The sequence below is a fragment of the Ranitomeya imitator genome, chromosome 1 (assembly GCF_032444005.1).
Source record: "Ranitomeya imitator isolate aRanImi1 chromosome 1, aRanImi1.pri, whole genome shotgun sequence".
Classification (NCBI taxonomy): Eukaryota; Metazoa; Chordata; class Amphibia; order Anura; family Dendrobatidae; genus Ranitomeya; species Ranitomeya imitator.
This window is the reverse complement of record NC_091282.1, coordinates 573,176,002-573,197,971: the sequence shown is the minus strand read 5'-3', so window position 1 is coordinate 573,197,971 and position 21,970 is coordinate 573,176,002. Positions and strand designations below refer to the sequence as shown.

At 43.9% G+C, this 21,970-nt stretch overlaps 1 protein-coding gene across 1 annotated transcript in view; it reads left to right on the top strand.

Annotated features, from left to right (window-relative positions):
* The first annotated feature begins 465 nt into the window (after positions 1-465).
* Positions 466-21,970, top strand: part of CIMAP1D (CIMAP1 family member D) — a 130,579-nt gene continuing 109,074 nt past the window's right edge. Inside the window, exons 1-3 of the mRNA XM_069767821.1 lie at positions 466-530; positions 2,086-2,196; positions 13,368-13,481. Coding sequence (XP_069623922.1) covers positions 479-530; positions 2,086-2,196; positions 13,368-13,481 — 277 coding nt within the window. The 5' untranslated portion in view covers positions 466-478. The remainder of the gene's footprint in view (positions 531-2,085; positions 2,197-13,367; positions 13,482-21,970) is intronic.

Sequence of the window (21,970 nt, the reverse complement as noted above, 5' to 3'; positions counted from 1 at the left end):
CATCAAAGGGCACTGTGCATAAGTGCAGAAGACAGCTAACGTAAATCTTCTGCATTTTTGGTCATGCACAATGGGCCTCCGCGCGGTAGCAAGCGTGGTAACTGATTAAGTAAATAAATAGTTAAATAAGCTTGAGCAATAGTCATAATGGAACTGGTCTTGCACCAGTGACTTGGAACCTGAGTGAGTGGGGCTGATGGGTATGTTTGGGAGGGGTTGATGAGACAGCCATGGGATAAGCTTACACTCATTAGAACATCCTCAGGTCACATTACCATGCTGTGACCTGCAGTGTAGCACGGGGACATCTATGACAAGACATCTTCACTCATTCAAAGACTGGAAAATTGGGGTAGATATATGAGGAATAGGTGACAATTTTAAGTTCTATTGAATCTAATAGACTTAGAATATTTGCAGTAAACCTTTTGTTTTTAATAAATTATTTATGAAGAGACTGCCAAGTGAGTCGCAAAATATGGGAGAGCATACAGAAAGAAAACCACCCATGATTGCAGCAAAGGAGACTGGTGAGTATTATTTTGGGGGCTATTATTGTTACTATTTACTATCATCTCACTATTAAACAGCATCTCCTGCTGTAACTCAATTGTTCCCAGCTTGATGATGAAAACCTACAACTCCTTGCACATCCTTTAGCCTTCCTTTAAGTTTTCTCTATACCTATTAGATGGAAAGATTTTATGATCTTTCTGCCCAGTCTGCATAATCTTGTCTTTTATTTATCAGATAGATGCATTTTCTCTTTACCATAAAGTTCTCTAGCTAAAACTGCCACGCAAGGTACAATAAAACTACCTTACCTTAAAGGGAATCTGTCAGTAGGATCAACTCTCCTAAGCCGAATATATGGGCATCTAGGTCATAGGAAGCTGAATAACATGATACCTTCATATCTGTGATCTGATTTCTTATTCCAGAGAAATAGACATTTTTCTTATTATAAATGAAATAAGGTATTACCAGTGTGAGACATGTAGATCGGGAGAGCAGACTATGATACTGTAATATGCTTCAGTTATGATCTTATTATTTTTTATAAATCAACAAGTGAAATTAACAATCTTTGTAACATACAGTATCTTATTACAGAAAAAAATGCCTCTTTTTTAACACACCTGTCACTTATCATTGTCTTGCCCCCAAAAACTGCTCAAATTTGAATACAGATCTGTCTTCAGTGAGTGATCAAATTACACCCCATGCTATAAAATGTTTTGGAGAAGGTGGGCGAAAAAAACTGGGGGAAGACAAGGGTGGAGAGTGACAAAAAGAAATTGCAGGGGCTTCTTTTACAGATGGAAAAACTGCTCCTAAACACGAGATACAAGTCTTATGATGGCTGGAAATGTTCTTACTCCTCATATACATGCATTGCAAGACAATGACTTGTGATGACGTAGCGGTTTTGCAAGACCGCTACGTCATCGGGTCATTTCGCAAGGCATCACTGGGAACGGGAGCTGCCGGCAGCATCGTGAGCATCGGGAAGGCAGCGGGTAGGTAGGAAGGTAAGAATATTATGATTTTTGTTATTTTTAACTTGGGTTGTGTTATGTATGCGTTTTCGCAGCGGAAAAATGCGGCGAAGATGCATATACAATGTGTGCATGGGTCCGTCACAAAAAAGGGACCGAGTGCATCAGTTTTTTACTATCTGCACAGGATCCGTCTTTTCAACATTTTGATGAATTGTGACTGATTGTAAAAAATGGAAGTGTGAAAGAGTCCTTAGTCACATGGATCATCTTTATTCTGTGTTTATTTCCTGCAGTGCCGCCAGTGTATTCTACAATTGTCATTGAAATCAATGGGTTGTCTATGAAGTGAATAGATACGCTGGTTTCTACAGATGGATAGATACAAATAGATAGGGATGCTGAAGGAGGGGCTTCTATTGAAATGTTTGTAAAAAATTTCTGTCCACACCAGGCAAACTCTAATAAGGCTCCATCTCTAAGGACTGGTATCCAACTTTTATCTGCACATCTTCAACTCATGTACTACACTGAAATAGTTTTGTATGTGTAATGGGAAATATCACTGATTTTTCCACACTCTTAGGTCCTGGACCTGGACGATATAACTTGCCCCCTACAGTAGGGTTTGTGGGCCACGACTATACTAAATACTCAAGCCCAGCATATTCTTTTCATGGACGGACTAGTCACTCTGGTGAGTATGATGCTTAAAGAGGTTGTCTACTTTCTTTTAACAAATGTGTTGGGGATATGATTTTGATGCAGTTACTAATATACGCTACTCAAAAAAATAAAGGTAACACTTAAAAACACAATATAACTCAATCACACTTCTGTTAAATCAATTTGTACAGTTATGAAGCAACACAGATTGTGAATCAATTTCTGCTGCTGTTGTGCAAATGTAATACATAAAAGGTAGAAATGATAGGCAATTAGCAAGACAACCCCTATAAAGGAGTGGTTCTGCAGGGTCCGACCACAGACCATTTCTCTGTTCTTATCATTTTTGTCTGTTGTTTTTGTCACTTTTGCATTTTGTCTTGGCTCTCATCCCTAGAGGTACTGTACAGTAATATGAGGCAGTGTTTCCAACCCACAAAAGTTGCTCAGGTAGTGCAGCTCATCCGGGATGGCACATCAATGCGAGCTGTTGCAAGAAGTTTAGCTGTGTTAGCACAGTGGCCAAAGCATGGAGCAGATACCAAGAGACATGCCAGTATACCAGGAGACATGGAGGGGGCCATAGGAGGGAAACAACCCAGCAGCAGGATCTCTACTTTCTCTTTTCTTCAAGGAGGAACAGGAGGAGCAGTGTTAGAGACCTGCAAAACATCCATATGTCTGCTCAAACTGTCAGAAACAGACTCCACGAGGGTGGTATGAAGGCCCAACTTCAACAAGTGGGTGTTGTGCTTACAGCCTAACATCAAGCAGGGCGATTGGCATTTGCCTGAAAAAAACAATATTGGCAGATTCGACATCAGGTTCACACTGAGCATAGACGTGACAGAGTCTGGAGACGCCGTGAAGAATGTTCTGCTCCTTGCAGCCTCCTTCACCATGCCCATTTTGGCAGTGGGTCAGTAATGGTGTGGGGAGGCATTTCTTTGGAGGGCCGCAGAGCCCTTAATGTTCTAGCCATAGGTACCAAGATGAGATCCTCAGACGCATTGTAAGACCATATGCAGATGCACTGGGCCCCGGGTTCCTTATGATGCATGACAATACTAGGCCTCATTTGGCTGAAGTGTATCAGCAGTTTCTGCATGATGAAAGATTGGATGCTATGGACTGGTCTGCCCATTCCCGAGACCTGAATCCAATGGAGCACATATGGGACATCATGCCTCGTTCCAACTACCAACACCATGTTGCACAACAGACTATCCAGGAGTTGACTGATGCTTAAAGGTCTGGGAGGAGATCCTTCAAGAGAACATCCACTGCCTCAGCAGGAGCATGCCCAGGTATTGTAGGGAGGTCATACAGGCATGTGGAGGCCACATACACTACTGAGCATCATTTCCTTGTCTTGAGGCATTTCTACTGAAGTTGAGTCAGTGTGTAATTTGATTTTCCATTTTGATTTTAAGTATCATTAAAAATCCAGACCTCCATGGGATATTATTTTTGATTTACATTGATAATTTTTATGTTTTATTGTTCTCAACACATTTCACTTTGTAATGAATAAAGATTTGCAACTGAAATATTTTATTCAGTGATATCTGGATGTGGTATTTTAATGTTTCTTTTATTTTTTGGAGCAGTGTATAAGAATCACAGGTTCACTTCCCATTTGTTAGTGCAGTCTCAGGGCTCTTTGAGACATCAGTGATTTTTCTCATATGAGAAAATTGGTTTTATCATTGTTTTGATCAGAAACTGGGCAGTGTCTCAGTTCTTAGTTTTACCGTTAGAGCTGCTCTGACTTTCATAAATTTTTCTCGGATGAGAAATAAAAAATGTTTCTCCAGCTTCTCTTTTCAACCAGTCCATGAAAAACGGACAGAACATGCAGAACAGACCAAAAGTTTGGACACACCTTCTCATTTAAAGATTTTTCTGTATTTTCATGACTATGAAAATTGTAAATTCACACTGATGGCATCAAAACTATGAATTAACACATGTGGAATTATATACCGTATATACTCGAGTACAAGCCGACCCGAGTATCAGCCGACCCCCCTAATTTTGCCACAAAAAACTGGGAAAACTTATTGACTCGAGTATAAGCCTAGGGTGGAAATGCAGCATTTACCGGTGAATTTCAAAAATAAAAATAGATCATTATTTCCCCATAGCTGTGCCATATAGTGCTCTGCACCGTTCATTATTTCCCCATAGCTGTGCCATATAGTGCTCTGCACCGTTCATTATTTCCCCATAGCTGTGCCATATAGTGCTCTGCACCGTTCATACTGCCCCATAGCTGTGCCATATAGTGCTCTGCACCGTTCATTATTTCCCCATAGCTGTGCCATATAGTGCTCTGCACCGTTCATTATTGCCCCATAGCTGTGCCATATAGTGCTCTGCACCGTTCATTAGTTCCCCATAGCTGTGCCATATAGTGCTCTGCACCGTTCATTATTGTCCCATAGCTGTGCCATATAGTGCTCTGCGCCTTTCATTATTGCCCCATAGCTGTGCTATATAGTGCTCTGCACCGTTCATTATTTCCCCATAGCTGTACCATATAGTGATCTGCACCGTTCATACTGCCCCATAGCTGTGCCATATAGTGCTCTGCACCGTTCATTATTGCCCCATAGCTGTGCTATATAGTGCTTTGTACCGTTCATTATTTCCCCATAGCTGTGCCATATAGTGCTCTGCACCGTTCATTATTTCCCCATAGCTGTGCCATATAGTTCTCTGCACCGTTCATTATTTCCCCATGGCTGTGCCATATAGTGCTCTGCACCGTTCATTATTGCCCCATAGCTGTGCTATATAGTGCTATGCACCGTTCATTATTTCCCCATAGCTCTGCCATATAGTGCTCTGCACCGTTCAGTATTGCCTCATAGCTGTGCCATATAGTGCTCTGCACCGTTCATACTGCCCCATAGCTGTACCATATAGTGCTCTGCACCGTTCATATTTCCCCATAGATGCTCCACATAAATCTGTGCCGCTGCTGCCACTGCAATAAAGAAAAAAAAGCCATACTCACCTCTCTTGCTTGCAGCTCCCAGCGTCCGGTCCCGGCGTCTCTGCGCACTGACTGATCAGGCAGAGGGCGCCGCGCACACCATATGCGTCATCGCGCCCTCTGACCTGAACAGTCAGAGCGGATAGACGCCGGGAAGATGGAGCGGCATCGGGAAGATGGAGCGTTGCCCGGCGGCGGGAACGGGGACAGGTAAATATGACATACTTACCTGCTCCCAGCGTCCGGCTCCTTCTCCCGGACAGCTGTCTTCGGTGAAAATCTCGGCTTATACTCGAGTATATACAGTACTTAACAAAAAAGGTGTTGGAAGACCATTTCCGGTGACTAGCTCTTGAAGCTCATCAAGAGAATGCCAAGAGTATGCAAAGCAGTCATCAAAGCAAAAGGTGGCTACTTTGAAGAACCTAGAATATAAGACATAATTTCAGTTGTTGCACGCTTTTTTGTTAAGTATATAATTTCACATGTGTTAATTCATAGTTTTGATGCTTTCAGTGTGAATTTACAATTTTATTAGTCATGAAAATACAGAAACATCATTAAATGAGAAGGTGTGTCCAAACTTTTGGTCTTTACTGTAGTTAGTTCCCCTTCTTGCTCCCAGGTACATGCTCCTCTGATTACATGCAAGGAGCGCCATTTGACTTTTTGAATGAAAAATTGGCTCCACTCTTTAGCGGACACCATGTCGCGTTTGGAGAGCCCCCGTGTGCCTAAATATTGGAGCTCCCCCACAAGTGACCCCATTTTGGAAACTAGACGCCCCAAGGAACTTATTTAGATGCATAGTGAGCACTTTAAACCCTCAGGTGCTTCACAAATTGATCCATAAAAATGAAAAAGTACTTTTTTTTTCACAAAAAAATTCTTTTAGCCTCAATTTTTTCATTTTCACATGGGCAACAGGATAAAATGGATCCTAAAATTTGTTGGGCAATTTCTCCTGAGTACACCGATACCTTATATGTGGGGGTAAACCACTGTTTGGGCACATGGTAAGGCTCGGAAGGGAAGGAGCGCCATTTGACTTTTTGAATGAAAAATTATCTCCATCGTTAGCGGACACCATGTCGCGTTTGGAGAGCCCCTGTGTGCCTAAGCATTGGAGCTCCCCCACAAGTGACCGCATTTTGGAAACTGGACCCCCCCAAGGAACTTATCTAGATGCCTAGTGAGCACTTTAAACCCTCAGGTGCTTCACAAATTGATCCGTAAAAATGAAAAAGTACTTTTTTTTCACAAAAAATTTATTTTCGCCTCAATTTTTTCATTTTCACATGGGCAATAGGATAAAATGGATCCTAAAGTTTGTTGGGCAATTTCTCCCGAGTACGCCGATACCTCATATGTGAGGGTAAACCACTGTTTGGGCACACAGCAGGGCTCGGAAGGGAAGGCGCGCCATTTGACTTTTTGAATGGAAAATTAGCTCCAATTGTTAGCGGACACCATGTCGCGTTTGGAGAGCCCCTGTGTGCCTAAACATTGGAGCTCCCCCACAAGTGACCCCATTTTGGAAACTAGACCCCCAAAGAACTTATCTAGATGCATATTGAGCACTTTAAACCCCCAGGTGCTTCACAGAAGTTTATAACGCAGAGCCATGAAGATAAAAAATAATTTTTCTTCCCTCAAAAATTATTTTTTAGCCTGGCATTTCCTATTTTGCCAAGGGTAAAAGAAGAAATTGGACCCCAAATGTTGTTGTCCAGTTTGTCTTGAGTACGCTGATACCCCATATGTGGGGGTATACCACTGTTTGGGCACACAGCAGGACTCGGAAGGGAAGGCATGCCATTTGGCTTTTTAAATGGAAAATTAGTTCCAATCATTAGCGGACACCATGTCGCGTTTGGAGAGCCCCTGTGTGCCTAAACATTGCAGATCCCCCACAAATGACCCAATTTTGGAAACTAGACCCCCAAAGGAACTAATGTAGATATGTGGTGAGCACTTTGAACCCCCAAGTGTTTCACAGAAGTTTATAACGCAGAGCCATGAAAATAAAAAAAAAAATTTCTTTTCTCAAAAATGATTTTTTAGCCCGCAATTTTTTATTTTCCCAAGAGTAACAGGAGAAATTTGACCCCAAAAGTTGTTGTCCAGTTTCTCCTGAGTACGGTGATACCCCATATGTGGGGGTAAACTACTGTTTGGGCACATGCCGGGGCTCGGAAGTGAAGTAGTGATGTTTTGAAATGCAGACTTTGATGGAATGCTTTGCGGGCGTCACATTGCGTTTGCAGAGCCCCTGATGTGGCTAAACAGTAGAAACCCCCCATAAGTGACCCCATTTTGGAAACTAGACCCCGAAAGGAACTTATCTAGATGTGTGGTGAGCACTTTGAACCCCCAAGTGCTTCACAGAAGTTTATAACGCAGAGCCGTGAAAATAATAAATACGTTTTCTTTCCTCAAAAATAATTTTTTAGCCCAGAATTTTTTATTTTCCCAAGGGTTACAGGAGAAATTGGACCCCAAAAGTTGTTGTCCAGTTTCTCCTGAGTACGCCGATACCCCATGTGTGGGGGTAAACCACTGTTTGGGCACACGTCGGGGCTCAGAAGGGAAGTAGTGACTTTTGAAATGCAGACTTTGATGGAATGGTCTGCGGGCGTCACGTTGCGTTTGCAGAGCCCCAGGTGTGCCTAAACAGTAGAAACCCCCAAGTGACCCCATTTTGGAAACTAGACTCCCAAAGGAACTTATCTAGATATGTGGTGAGCACTTTGAACCCCCAAGTGCTTCACAGACGTTTACAACGCAGAGCCGTGAAAATAAAAAATCATTTTTCTTTCCTCAAAAATGATGTTTTAGCAAGCAATTTTTAATTTTCACAAGGGTAACTGGAGAAATTGGACCCCAATAATTGTTGCGCAGTTTGTCCTGAGTATGCTGGTACCCCATATGTGGGGGTAAACCACTTTTTGGGCACACGTCGGGGCTCGGAAGTGAGGGAGCACCATTTGACTTTTTGAATACAAGATTGGCTGGAATCAATGGTGGCGCCATGTTGCGTTTGGAGACCCCTGATGTGCCTAAACAGTGGAAACCCCTCAATTCTACCTCCAACACTAACCCCAACACACCCCTAACTCTAATCCCAACTGTAGCCATAACTCTAATCACAACCCTAACCACAACACACCCCTAACCCCAACACACCCCTAACCATAACCCTAACCCCAACCCTAATTCCAACCCTAACCCTAAGGCTATGTGCCCACGTTGCGGAGTCGTGTGAGATTTTTCAGCACCATTTTTGAAAAATCCGTGGGTAAAAGGCACTGCGTTTTACCTGCGGATTTACCGCGGATTTCCAGTATTTTTTGTGTGGATTTCACCTGCAGATTCCTATTGAGGAACAGGTGTAAAACGCTGCGGAATCTGCACAAAGAATTGACATGCTGCGAAAAATTCAACGCAGCATTTCCGCACGGTATTTTCCGCACCATGGGCACAGCAGATTTGGTTTTCCATAGGTTTACATGGTACTGTAAACCTGATGGAACACTGCTGCGAATCTGCAGCGGCCAATCCGCTGCGGATCCGCAGCCAAATCCGCACAGTGTGCACATAGCCTAATTCTAAAGGTATGTGCACACACTGCGGAGAACACTGCGGATCCGCAGCAGTTTCCCATGAGTTTACAGTTCAATATAAACCTATGGGAAACAAAAATCGCTGTACACTTCTTTCTGCGGATTCCGCAGCGGTTTTATAACTGCTCCAATAGTAAACTGCAGTTGTAAAACCGCAGCAAAATGTGCAGAAAAAACGCGGTAAATCCGCGATAAATCCGCAGCGATTTAGCACTGCGGATTTATCAAATCCGCTGCGGAAAAATCCGCAGAGGACCAGAATACGTGTGCACATACCGAAACCCTAACCTAGTTCTTACCCCAACCTTAGTGGAAGAAAAAAAAATTATTTATTTTATTATTGTCCCTACCTATGGGGGTGACAAAGGGGGGTCATTTAGCATTTTTTTATTTTGATCACTGTGATAAGTTTTATCACAGTGATCAAAATGCACTTGAAACGAATCTGCCGTCCGGCAGATTCGGCGGGCGCACTGCGCATGCGCCCGCCATTTTGGAAGATGGCGGCACCCATGGAAAAGATGGACGGACCCCGGGAGGCTCGGTAAGTATGATGGGGTGGTGGGGGAGCACGGGGGGGTGGATCGGAGCATGGGGGGGTGGATCGGAGCATGGGGGGTGGATTGGAGCACGGGGGGGTGGATTGGAGCACGGGGGGTGGATTGGAGTACCGGGGGGGGTGTGTGAATCGGAGTGCAGGGGGGTTGGATTGGAGCACGGGGGGGGATTGGAGCACAGGGGGAGCGGACAAGAGCACGGGGGGAGCGGACAGGAGGACGGAGGGGAGCGGAACTCTGTGTACAGGACAGATCGGTGGCTTGGGGGGCGATCGGTGGGGTGGGGTGGGGGCACATCAGTGTTTCCAGCCATGGCCGATGATATTGCAGCATCGGCCATGGCTGGATTGTAATATTTCACCAGTTTTAATAGGTGAAATATTACAAATCGCTCTGATTGGCAGTTTCACTTCAACAGCCAATCAGAGCGATCGTAGCCACGGGGGGGGTGAAGCCACCCCCCCTGGGCTGTACTACCACTCCCCCTGTCCCGGCAGATCAGGTGAAATTGGAGTTAACCCTTTCACCGGATCTGCAGGGACGCGATCTTTCCATGATGCCCCATAGGCGTCATGGGTCGGATTGGCACCGACTTTCATGATGCCTACGTGGCGTCATGGGTCGGGAAGGGGTTAACAAAAAGTGTGAAACAACTGAAAATATGTCTTATATTCTAGGTTCTTCAAAGTAGCCACCTTTTGCTTTGATGACTGCTTTGTACACTCTTGGCATTCTCTTGATGAGCTTCAAGAGGTAGTCACCGGAAATGGCCTTCCAACAATCTTGAAGGAGTTCCCAGAGAAGCTTAGCACTTGTTGGCCCTTTTGCCTTCATTCTGCGGTCCAGCTCACCCCAAACCATCTTGATTGGGTTCAGGTCTGGTGATTGTGGAGGTCAGGTCATCTGGCGTAGCACCCCATCACTCTCCTTCTTGGTCAAATAGCCCTTACACAGCCTGGAGGTGTGTTTGGGGTCATTGTCCTGTTGAAAAATAAATGATGGTCCAACTAAACACAACCCGGATGGAATAGCATGCCGCTGCAAGATGCTGTGGTAGCCATGCTGGTTCAGTATGCCTTCAATTTTGAATAAATCCCCAACAGTGTAACCAGCAAAGCACCCCCACACCATCACACCTCCTCCTCCTCCATGCTTCACAGTGGGAACCAGGCATGTAGGGTCCATCCGTTCACCTTTTCTGCGTCGCACAAAGACACGGTGGTTGGAACCAAAGATCTCAAATTTGGACTCATCAAACCAAAGCACAGATTTCCACTGGTCTAATGTCCATTCCATGTGTTCTTTAGCCCAAACAAGTCTCTTCTGCTTGTTGCCTGTCCTTAGCAGTGGTTTCGTAGCAGCTATTTTAACATGAAGGCCTGCTGCACAAAGTCTCTTAACAGTTGTTGTAGAGATGTGACTGCTTCTAAAACTCTGTGTGGCATTGATCTGGCCTCTAATCTGAGCTGTTGTTAACCTGCGATCTCTGAGGCTGCTGACTCGGATAAACGTATTCTCAGAAGCAGAGGTGACTCTTGGTCTTCCTTTCCTTGGGTAGTCCTCATGTGAGCCAGTTTCTTTGTAGCGCTTGATGGTTTTTGCAACGGCACTTGGGGACACTTTCAAAGTTTTCCCAATTTTTCGGACTGTCTGACCTTCATTTCTTAAAGTAATGATGACCACTCATTTTTCTTTACTTAGCTGCTTTTTCTTGCCATAATACAAATTCTAACGGTCTATTCAGTAGGACTATCAGCTGTGTATCCACGAGACTTCTGCTCAACACAACTGATGGTCCCAACCCCATTTATAAGGCAAGAAATCCCACTTACGATTTCCGGTGACTACCTCTTGAAGCTCATCAAGAGAATGCCAAGAATGTGCAAAGCAGTCATCAAAGCAAAAGGTGGCTACTTTGAAGAATCTAGAATATAAGACATATTTTCAGTTGTTTCACACTTTTTTGTTAAGTATATAATTCCACATGTGTTAATTCATAGTTTTGATGCCTTCAGTGCGAATTTACAATTTTCATAGTCATGAAAATACAGAAAAATCTTTAAATGAGAAGGTGTGTCCAAACTTTTGGTCTGTACTGTAATTATTTCCATTTTTTCCACCAGGAGTAGGGTTGGGCTAAAGTGAGTTGGACTAAAGTAAGCTGGGCTAAAGTGAGTTGGGCTAAAGTTAGAGTTAGGGTTGGCTAAAGTGAGTTGGGCTAAAGTTAGGGTTAGGGTTGGGCTAAAGGGATTTGGGCTAAAGTTAGGGTTAGGGTAAAGGTACCGTCACACTAAACAATATCGCTAGCGATCCGTGACATTGCAGCGTCCTGGCTAGCGATATCGTTCAGTTTGACACGCAGCAGCGATCAGAATCCTGCTGTGATGTCGTTGGTCGCTGCAGAAAGTCCAGCACTTTATTTCGTCGCTGGACTCCCTGCAGACATCGCTGAATCGGCGTGTGTGACGCCGATTCAGCGATGCCTTCGCTGGTAACCAGGGTAAACATCGGGTTACTAAGCGCAGGGCCGCGCTTACTAACCCGATGTTTACCCTGGTTACCAGCGTAAAAGTAAAAAAAACCAAACACTACATACTTACATTCCGGTGTCTGTCCTCGGCGCTCTGCTTCTCTGCCCTGTGTAAGCATAGCGGCCGGAAAACAGAGCGGTGACGTCACCGCTGTGCTTTCCGGCCGCTGTGCTTACACAGGACAGAGAAGCAGATCGCAGAGGGACAGACAGCGGAAGGTAAGTATGTAGTGTTTGTTTTTTTTTTACTTTTACGCTGGTAACCAGGGTAAACATCGGGTTACTAAGCGCGGCCCTGCGCTTAGTAACCCGATGTTTATCCTGGTTACCGGCATAGTTGGTCGCTGGAGAGCTGTCTGTGTGACAGCTCTCCAGCGACCAAACAGCGACGCTGCAGCAATCCGGATCGTTGCCGGTATCGCTGCAGCGTCGCTTAGTGTGACGGTACCTTTAGGTTTGGGTTAAAGTTAGGGTTAGGGTTGGGCTAAAGTGAGTTGGGCCAAAGTTAGGGTTAAGGCCAGTGTTAGGGTTAGGGCTAGGGTTAGGATTAGGGTCAAGGGTTTGTTGGGGTTAGATTTGTGGTTAGGGTTGGGATTGGGGTTATGGGTGTGTTGGGGTTAGGGTTGGAGTTAGAATTGAGGGGTTTCCACTGTTTAGGTACACAGGGGGTCTCCAATCGTGACATGGCGCCTCCATTGATTCCAGACAATTTTGCGTTCAAAAAGTCAAACGATGCTTCCTCCCATCTGAGCCCTGCCATGCTCCCAAACAGTGGCTTTTTCCTACATATGAGACATCGGCGTACTCAGAAGAAATTGCACAACAAAGTTTGTTGTCAATTTTCTCCCGATATCCATTGTGAAAATATAAAAAATTGATTCCAAAGTAAATTTTTTGTGAAAAAAGTAAAATGTTTTTCCTTTTTCCTTCCACATTGCTTTAGTTCTTGTGAAGCACCTGAAAGGTTAATAAACTTTTTGAATGTGGTTTTGCGCAGCTTGAGGGGTACAGTTTTTAGAATGGTGTCACTTTTGGGTATTTTCCGCTATATTGACCCCCCAAAGTCACTTCAAATGTGAGGTGGTCCCCAAAAAAATGGTTTTGTAAATTTTGTGGGAAAAATGAGAAATTGCTGGTCAATTTTTAACCCTTATAACTTACTAGCAAAAAAAAAATTGTTTCCAAAATTGTGCTAATGTAAAGTAGACATGTGGGAAACGTTATTTATTAAGTATTTTGTGTGACACCACTCTCTGATTTAAGGGCAAAAAAAAAAATTCAAACACATTTAAGTTGTCCACTGGGAGAATCCTCTTGGAATAACAAATCAATTAACAATGGGTTCTATGCATCTTTTTGTGTTTTATCTCTATTCATCTATCACGTTACATTCTATGCTTTCATATTTAGCATGACAATATTTTGCTTCATTCTATTTTTTTATCTCTATTTTTAGTATATGGGATTTCTTTGTTTGTCTTTTTTCACTAGCTCATGTCAGTGATTGTAGTCCAGGACCTCGGTATTATGTGGAACCATGCCTAACACGTTTTGGCCGGAGTGCTGGACCTGCATACTCCATACAGGCTCGAGGCAAATCAGCAGGTAAGAGTTAACAATATGAGGATAGCAAACACAAGAGTTGTTCCAGTGCCATCCATAGCAGGAGCTGGCTGTAATACTCAGAAAAGCTCCTGCTGCTTGTGCTTGGACTGAAGAGAGCTCAAATCCCAGCACTTTAACCACTCAGATCAGATACTGCTGTAGTCCAAGTGACATATAAGAAGTTTGATAGTCCTTCTGTCAGCCCATCGGCACCCCCGCAGTGTGATTGCGTAGTGCCAATGTTTGCTATGGCAGCGATGGCCTTTGTGTCTGCTATATACCAAATACCACCAGATCTCACTCGAGTCGGAGTCTGTGATAAACCCGCACCTCCCCACCCTGCCTAACGTCACTATTACAAGGATCAATAGTGCAGTCTCCCTACTTGCACCAATGTGACGTTCTGCACTACCTGGGGATACGGTCACAGACAAGGTCAGCTTGGTACAGTTTTACACAGACACCCTCTGTCCACACAGGCCCAGGGAGGCAGGGTGAGTGAGAGGATGTGGCCCACACAGTCACAGACATGGCACCACACTCGCCTACAACCCTGACAGGCTGAAATGCCCCTTTCACTCGCACCAGTGAAAGAGACCATTGCCAGCCTGGTAGGACCATCACCAGTTCCTTGTTAGATATAAGCACAGTCCATTAACGAGTTATAGAAACCTGCCCCGGTAAGATGGAAAGTTAAACCGAGAATACGGACGTGAGGATTCATGGATGGAGATGAAAGAGCAGCCCTTGATTAAATTATATATTTAATCATCTTAAGGGCACACTAGACAAACCACTATGTGCACAATGGTTATACATATACAATGGCCAGATATGCAAATACGGTCGAAGTACAAAAGATATGAGCAAATGGATCATGTCTCTTACCAGTTTGATGCTCGTCCGTGTGTGCTTGACCACAGGGGCATGAACTGCTAGCTGGTTTCTAGTTCCTTCACAGCACGTTACTCGACATGTTCCACACTTTTGAAGTAAACAGCACGTTGAACACAGAGAGAGACCACATGACCACATGTATAAGTATATAAGGGGACAATACAAATATCTCGCTGAGGATTTGTTTATACCAAGGAAGGTGACGGGCACAAGGGGGCATTCTTTGCGTCTGGAGGAGAGAAGGTTTTTCCACCAACATAGAAGAGGATTCTTTACTGTTAGGGCAGTGAGAATCTGGAATTGCTTGCCTGAGGAGGTGGTGATGGCGAACTCAGTCGAGGGGTTCAAGAGAGGCCTGGATGTCTTCCTGGAGCAGAACAATATTGTATCCTACAATTATTAGGTTCTGTAGAAGGACGTAAATCTGGGGATTTATTATGATGGAATACAGGCTGAACTGGATGGACAAATGTCTTTTTTCGGCCTTACTAACTATGTTACTATGTTACTATGACCTTACACTAGCCTTTATTCCCTTTGGGTCACTCCCCTCCTGCTCTCTGGGCTGAACCTAAATCCCCTCCACTTTGCCACGAGCAGCTAAAAACTTCAAAACCTAAGATGGGTTAACTCCTTATTGGACTGTCCTAGAGAGGCGGTTTTGATGTAATCTGGCCGGTTCCCTGCTACACATTGAGATCAAACACAGCTTTTCCACCTGGCTCTTGCCATTAATTCTACGTATAATCCCACCCTAGGGTGCTAGAATAGATCGAAACCCTGGAAGGCGTTTGGACCGTTCCAGAGATCTCGAAAATGTAACCGGTGTGTGACTACGATGTACTATAAGTCCATATTCTTCTTATGAAATCATAGCTGACTCAACAAAGCGGTTAGACCACATGGTATTACCATTGGGTTTTTCTGTAGGACCTTGTATCCTAGCTGCTGTTGGGGGTTGGAATTTGTTCTCTGAATCTGAGAAGGCTTGGCCTCCATGCTGAGCCAGGTTTCCTGTTACAGCTGCACAAAAGAAGAAGGTTTTATAATCCCAAGCCAAATATTATACAAATGATTGACATGAAATTATACCTCCAATATTCTTCACAGGGTTTAATAGGCTACCTGCCAGTTTAGGTAATGCTCTGCACATTAATAGTGCAGTGTATTATCAATGCAATCATAGTACTAGTAAATATTATACTAGTAAGGACTAGTAAGTATTGTAAAAATAGATAAATAAAAAAAATGTTTTTTTAAGTGTACTTTAAAGAAGCCTAATATCTGTAGTGACACTGACAGTGTCACTGTGGAAAGCCTAGATGGCGCAAGCTTGGGTCCGGGACCAAGGGATGGAAGTGTAAGGAGCACGGTTCACGTAGTGAGCACAGGAACAGATACTAAGGCACGCAGTAAGCACAGGACCTGAGACAGGACAGTCATGTGACTGCAGAGGGGCAGAGCTACCGCACGAGAGGACGGGGAGATGGCTGAGAGCGCGGAGCACAGAACAGAGAACAACGACGTAGTCAGTAGGGAGCCAAGGGTCAAAAGCCAGATGAGAGCAAGGTACCAGACACAAAACCAAAGAGTAAATCGAGACAAGAAAGGGGGTCAGAGAACCAGGAAGGACAGAACAGTACCGAGTAGAAAACAGAGGCAGGAGTCAGGGGACAGTCCTGGGTCATACACAGCAAAGCACACACACTGAGGCACAGCTATTACATAGAATAACCTAGGTCAGCAACCACAAGCCGAGTAAACAGAAGTATCACCGACACCTGACCCATGAACCAGCAGCATTAAATAGCTGCCCCAGAACCAGAGAGAGGCTAGTTAACCCTGCCCTGACCAGAACGGAGGCTGAGTAATCCCTTCCAGAGTCATGACAATATCCCAGTTTTGACCTCTTACTGACATTGTGCGTATGTACCTCAAATCCCAATTTTAACCCCTTACTATTATTGGATGCCCAATATTGTTTGGCCCAATCTGTGTGTGAAGAGGGCTCAGAAGCTGAGCCTGTATCTGTTTAATACCTGACCATGATATTCCAGTCCATGCTTCCTTCCACTAGGTCTGCTGCCCTCTGTTGTGGTCCACGTCTGGTTTTGCAAGTTGCCTAGCATTAATCAATGACATCGCCTCACTAGGCCTTTTTAAGGCTCACTGACACACCAACTTGTGTCTTCAGATTGTGTTTCAATACTTTTTGTTTGGTTTTCTCCACTTCATGTGCACAATATGCTAACCTGCCTCTTTCCTTGCTGACTACATTACATGTGTCCAGCGGCTCCTAAGACTCTTGAGTGTACCATGTCCTTGCCCCCTTCGTTTCATCCTACCAACTGCTGTGACACCCGGGACTATGTACCCACTGAACTTGGGACTTAGCTGGTCCACTTCACAAAGTGAGTCTAACAGAATCTGAAGACCATGGATCCCAAAGGTGCAACAGCAATGACACCTTTGCCGTGGGATATGGATAATCTGCTGGGACCGGTAATGCAACTCACTACAAGTCAACAGAAGCTTGTCCAGGGTATACAGGATCTCACTGAGGACACAATGTCACAGATGTCTGAAAGCCCTCTACAAGCTCCTCAATACCTGATACAACCCAATACGTACCTGCAACACTCTGCTTGGGAAACATCTCCACATTTGCACACTCTTGCATATTTTGATAGAGACATTAAAGAGAACCTGTCACCAGAAAAAATGCTATTAACATTCAGATATGGTGTTAATCTGCAGGTTAATAGCGTTATTATGATCCCCGGCGCCTGCACGTAGCCTAACGTTTAAGAGAGAAGATTAACTTTATTCTCCCCAGCAGCATTCCCCTTTCAGTCATGGGGGAGCGGCGCTGGTGCTGGTTCAGTCAGCGCTCTGTGTATACAGAGCACCGACTGGCTGGTGATAGAAAATACAAGGGAATCTATGCCGGATTTTTTAAAATGTATTTATTTATAGTGCAGGCGGTTGGTGATGAATACTCATATCAGTCGCCACCTGCTCTCACTGATATTAGCGGCAGCAGGTGTAGGCTGATGGGTTATAGTCTCATCAGCCGCCACATGCTCTCATTGTTATCATTTGAATATAACTCTCATCATTCTCCCTTGCTCACGCTGAGCACCTGGTGCCGGGGAACAGCGCTTACTGTACCGCTGCTTCTCAGGCGCCAGTACGTGTCACACATATGACTTCCCAGTGTGTCATCCACATGCACATGTGCGTCTCGGGACGTTTTGCAGCCTGTGCTGCCTGTAACAAATGGACAAGTTAGCCTGTTTTGCCCACAGTCACACAGTCCTTGGAAACACACTGGCATGTGCACAGACCCATTCACTTGACTGTGTCTCCGGTACATGTGAAAACTGTCACCACACGTATCGGAGACACGGACGTGTGAAAGAGCCCTTGGGCAAAGCAATTCTCTCATCTTTAGAGATGAACAAAAAAAAATATTTTTGTGCAAAAGTAACAAAACATAAAAAAAAATGTAAATTTGGTAATTATTGTGATTGCACTGTCCCACGGAACAAAGGTGTTTAACCCCTTAGGCTGGAGTCACACTCAGCGTAAGACAATACGGTCTGTATATTACGGCCGTAATACGCTGAAAAGTCCCCAAAATAGTGGTCCGTAGCTCCTTCGTAGGCAGGGTGTGTCAGCGTATTTTGCGCATGGCATCCTCCGTATGTAATCCGTATGGCATCCGTACTGCGTGTTTTTCTCGCAGGCTTGCAAAACCAACATATGGCTATACAAGGGATCCATGTGTAAAAAAAAAAACAACAACATATATACTGTCTATATATATATATATACAGTGGGGCAAAAAAGTATTTAGTCAGTCAGCAATAGTGCAAGTTCCACCACTTAAAAAGATGAGAGGCGTCTGTAATTTACATCATAGGTAGACCTCAACTATGGGAGACAAACTGAGAAAAAAAATCCAGAAAATCACATTGTCTGTTTTTTTAATATTTTATTTGCATATTATGGTGGAAAATAAGTATTTGGTCAGAAACAAACAATCAAGATTTCTGGCTCTCACAGACCTGTAACTTCTTCTTTAAGAGTCTCCTCTTTCCTCCACTCATTACCTGTACTAATGGCACCTGATTAAACTTGTTATCAGTATAAAAAGACACCTGTGCACACCCTCAAACAGTCTGACTCCAAACTCCACTATGGTGAAGACCAAAGAGCTGTCAAAGGACACCAGAAACAAAATTGTAGCCCTGCACCAGGCTGGGAAGACTGAATCTGCAATAGCCAACCAGCTTGGAGTGAAGAAATCAACAGTGGGAGCAATAATTAGAAAATGGAAGACATACAAGACCACTGATAATCTCCCTCGATCTGGGGCTCCACGCAAAATCCCACCCCGTGGGGTCAGAATGATCACAAGAACGGTGAGCAATAATCCCAGAACCACGCGGGGGGACCTAGTGAATGAACTGCAGAGAGCTGGGACCAATGTAACAAGGCCTACCATAAGTAACACACTACGCCACCATGGACTCAGATCCTGCAGTGCCAGACGTGTCCCACTGCTTAAGCCAGTACATGTCCGGGCCCGTCTGAAGTTTGCTAAAGAGCATTTGGATGATCCAGAGGAGTTTTGGGAGAATGTCCTATGGTCTGATGAAACCAAACTGGAACTGTTTGGTAGAAACACAACTTGTCGTGTTTGGAGGAAAAAGAATACTGAGTTGCATCCATCAAACACCATACCTACTGTAAAGCATGGTGGTGGAAACATCATGCTTTGGGGCTGTTTCTCTGCAAAGGGGCCAGGACGACTGATCCGGGTACATGAAAGAATGAATGGGGCCATGTATCGTGAGATTTTGAGTGCAAACCTCCTTCCATCAGCAAGGGCATTGAAGATGAAACGTGGCTGGGTCTTTCAACATGACAATGATCCAAAGCACACCGCCAGGGCAACGAAGGAGTGGCTTCGTAAGAAGCATTTCAAGGTCCTGGAGTGGCCTAGCCAGTCTCCAGATCTCAACCCTATAGAAAACCTTTGGAGGGAGTTGAAAGTCCGTGTTGCCAAGCGAAAAGCCAAAAACATCACTGCTCTAGAGGAGATCTGCATGGAGGAATGGGCCAACATACCAACAACAGTGTGTGGCAACCTTGTGAAGACTTACAGAAAACGTTTGACCTCTGTCATTGCCAACAAAGGATATATTACAAAGTATTGAGATGAAATTTTGTTTCTGACCAAATACTTATTTTCCACCATAATATGCAAATAAAATATTAAAAAAACAGACAATGTGATTTTCTGGATTTTTTTTTCTCAGTTTGTCTCCCATAGTTGAGGTCTACCTATGATGTAAATTACAGACACCTCTCATCTTTTTAAGTGGTGGAACTTGCACTATTGCTGACTGACTAAATACTTTTTTGCCCCACTGTATATGTCAGTAGACACATATATGTATATATATTATTACTTCATACAGTGCTAGATAGCTTTAAAGCCGGTAATTCAATTACCGGCTTTTGCTATCTCCTTCCTAAACCCGACATGATATGAGACATGGTTAAATACAGTAAACATTTCATATCACCATTTTTTTTGCATATTCCACACTACTAATGTTAGTAGTGTGTATATGCAAAATTTGGCCGTTCTAGCTATTAAATTAAAGGGTTAAATGGCGTAAAAAATTGGCGTGGGCTCCCGCGCAATTTTCTCCGCTAGAGTAGTAAAGCCAGTGACTGAGGGCAGATATTAATAGCCTGGAGAGGGTCCATGGTTATTGGCCCCCCCCCCGGCTAAAAACATCTGCCCCCAGCCACCCCAGAAAAGGCACATCTGGAAGATGCGCCTATTCTGGCACTTGGCCACTCTCTTCCTATTCCCGTGTAGCGGTGGGATATGGGGTAATGAAGGGTTAATGCCACCTTGCTATTGTAAGGTGACATTAAGCCAAATTAATAATGGAGAGGCGTCAGTTATGACACCTATCCATTATTAATGCAATAGTAGTAAAGGGTTAAAAAAAAACCAAACACATTATTAAAAAGTATTTTAATGAAAAAATCACAAAGGTTGTTGTAATATTTTATTCTACGCTCAATCCACTCACTGAAGACCCTCGATCTGTAACAAAAAAAAAAAAAAAAAACAACAATATACATACCTTCCGAAGATCTGTAAAGTCCCACGATGTAAATCCATCTGAAGGGGTTAAAATATTTTGCAGGAAGGAGCTCTGCTAATGCAGCGCTGCTCCTTGCTGCAAAACCCCGGAGAATGAAGGTAAAGTAGGTCAATGACCTATATTTACCTTCATTTGCGGTGAGGCGCCCTCTGCTGGTTGTGAAAAAAAAGGAATTGACTGGTGAGCTTGGGAACTCAAAAAGGCCTGGGCGTCCACGGATGACAACAGTGGTGGATGATCGCCGCATACTTAATTTGGTGAAGAAGAACCCGTTCACAACATCAACTGAAGTCCAGAACACTCTCAGTGAAGTAGGTGTATCTGTCTCTAAGTCAACAGTAAAGAGAAGACTCCATGACAGTAAATACAAAGGGTTCACATCTAGATGCAAACCATTCATCAATACCAAAAATAGACAGGCCAGAGTTAAATTTGCAGAAAAACACCTCAAGAAGCCAGCTCAGTTCTGGAAAAGTATTCTATGGACAGATGAGACAAAGATCAACCTGTACCAGAATGATGGGAAGAAAAAAGTTTGGAGAAGAAAGGGAACGGCACATGATCCAAGGCACACCACATCCTCTGTAAAACATGGTGGAGGCAACGTGATGGCATGGGCATGCATGGCTTTCAATGGCACTGGGTCACTTGTGTTTATTGATGACATAAGAGCAGACAAGAGTAGCCGGATGAATTCTGAAGTGTACCGGGATATACTTTCAGCCCAGATTCAGCCAAATGCTGCAAAGTCGATTGGACGGCGCTTCATAGTACAGATGGACAATGACCCCAAGCATACAGCCGAAGCTACCCAGGAGTTCATGAGTGCCAAAAAGTGGAACATTCTGCAATGGCCAAGTCAATCTCCAGATCTAAACCCAATTGAGCATGCATTTCACTTGCTCAAATCCAGACTTAAGACGGAAAGACCCACAAACAAGCAAGACCTGAAGGCTGCGGCTGTAAAGGCCTGGCAAAGCATTAAGAAGGAGGAAACCCAGCGTTTGCTGATGTCCATGGGTTCCAGACTTAAGGCAGTGATTGCCTCCAAAGGATTTGCAACAAAATATTGAAAATAAAAATATTTTGTTTGGGTTATGTTTATTTGTCCAATTACTTTTGACCTCCTAAAATGTGGAGTGTTTGTAAAGAAATGTGTACAATTCCTACATTTTCTATCAGATATTTTTGTTCAACCCTTCAAATTAAACGTTACAATCTGCACTTGAATTCTGTTGTAGAGGTTTCATTTCAAATCCAATGTGGTGGCATGCAGAGCCCAACTTGCGAAAATTGTGTCACTGTCCAAATATTTCTGGCCCTAACTGTATATATATATACCTATTCTATGTGTACACATTTATTCTACCTATTCTACTGTAAGCTGTCAGTGTGATT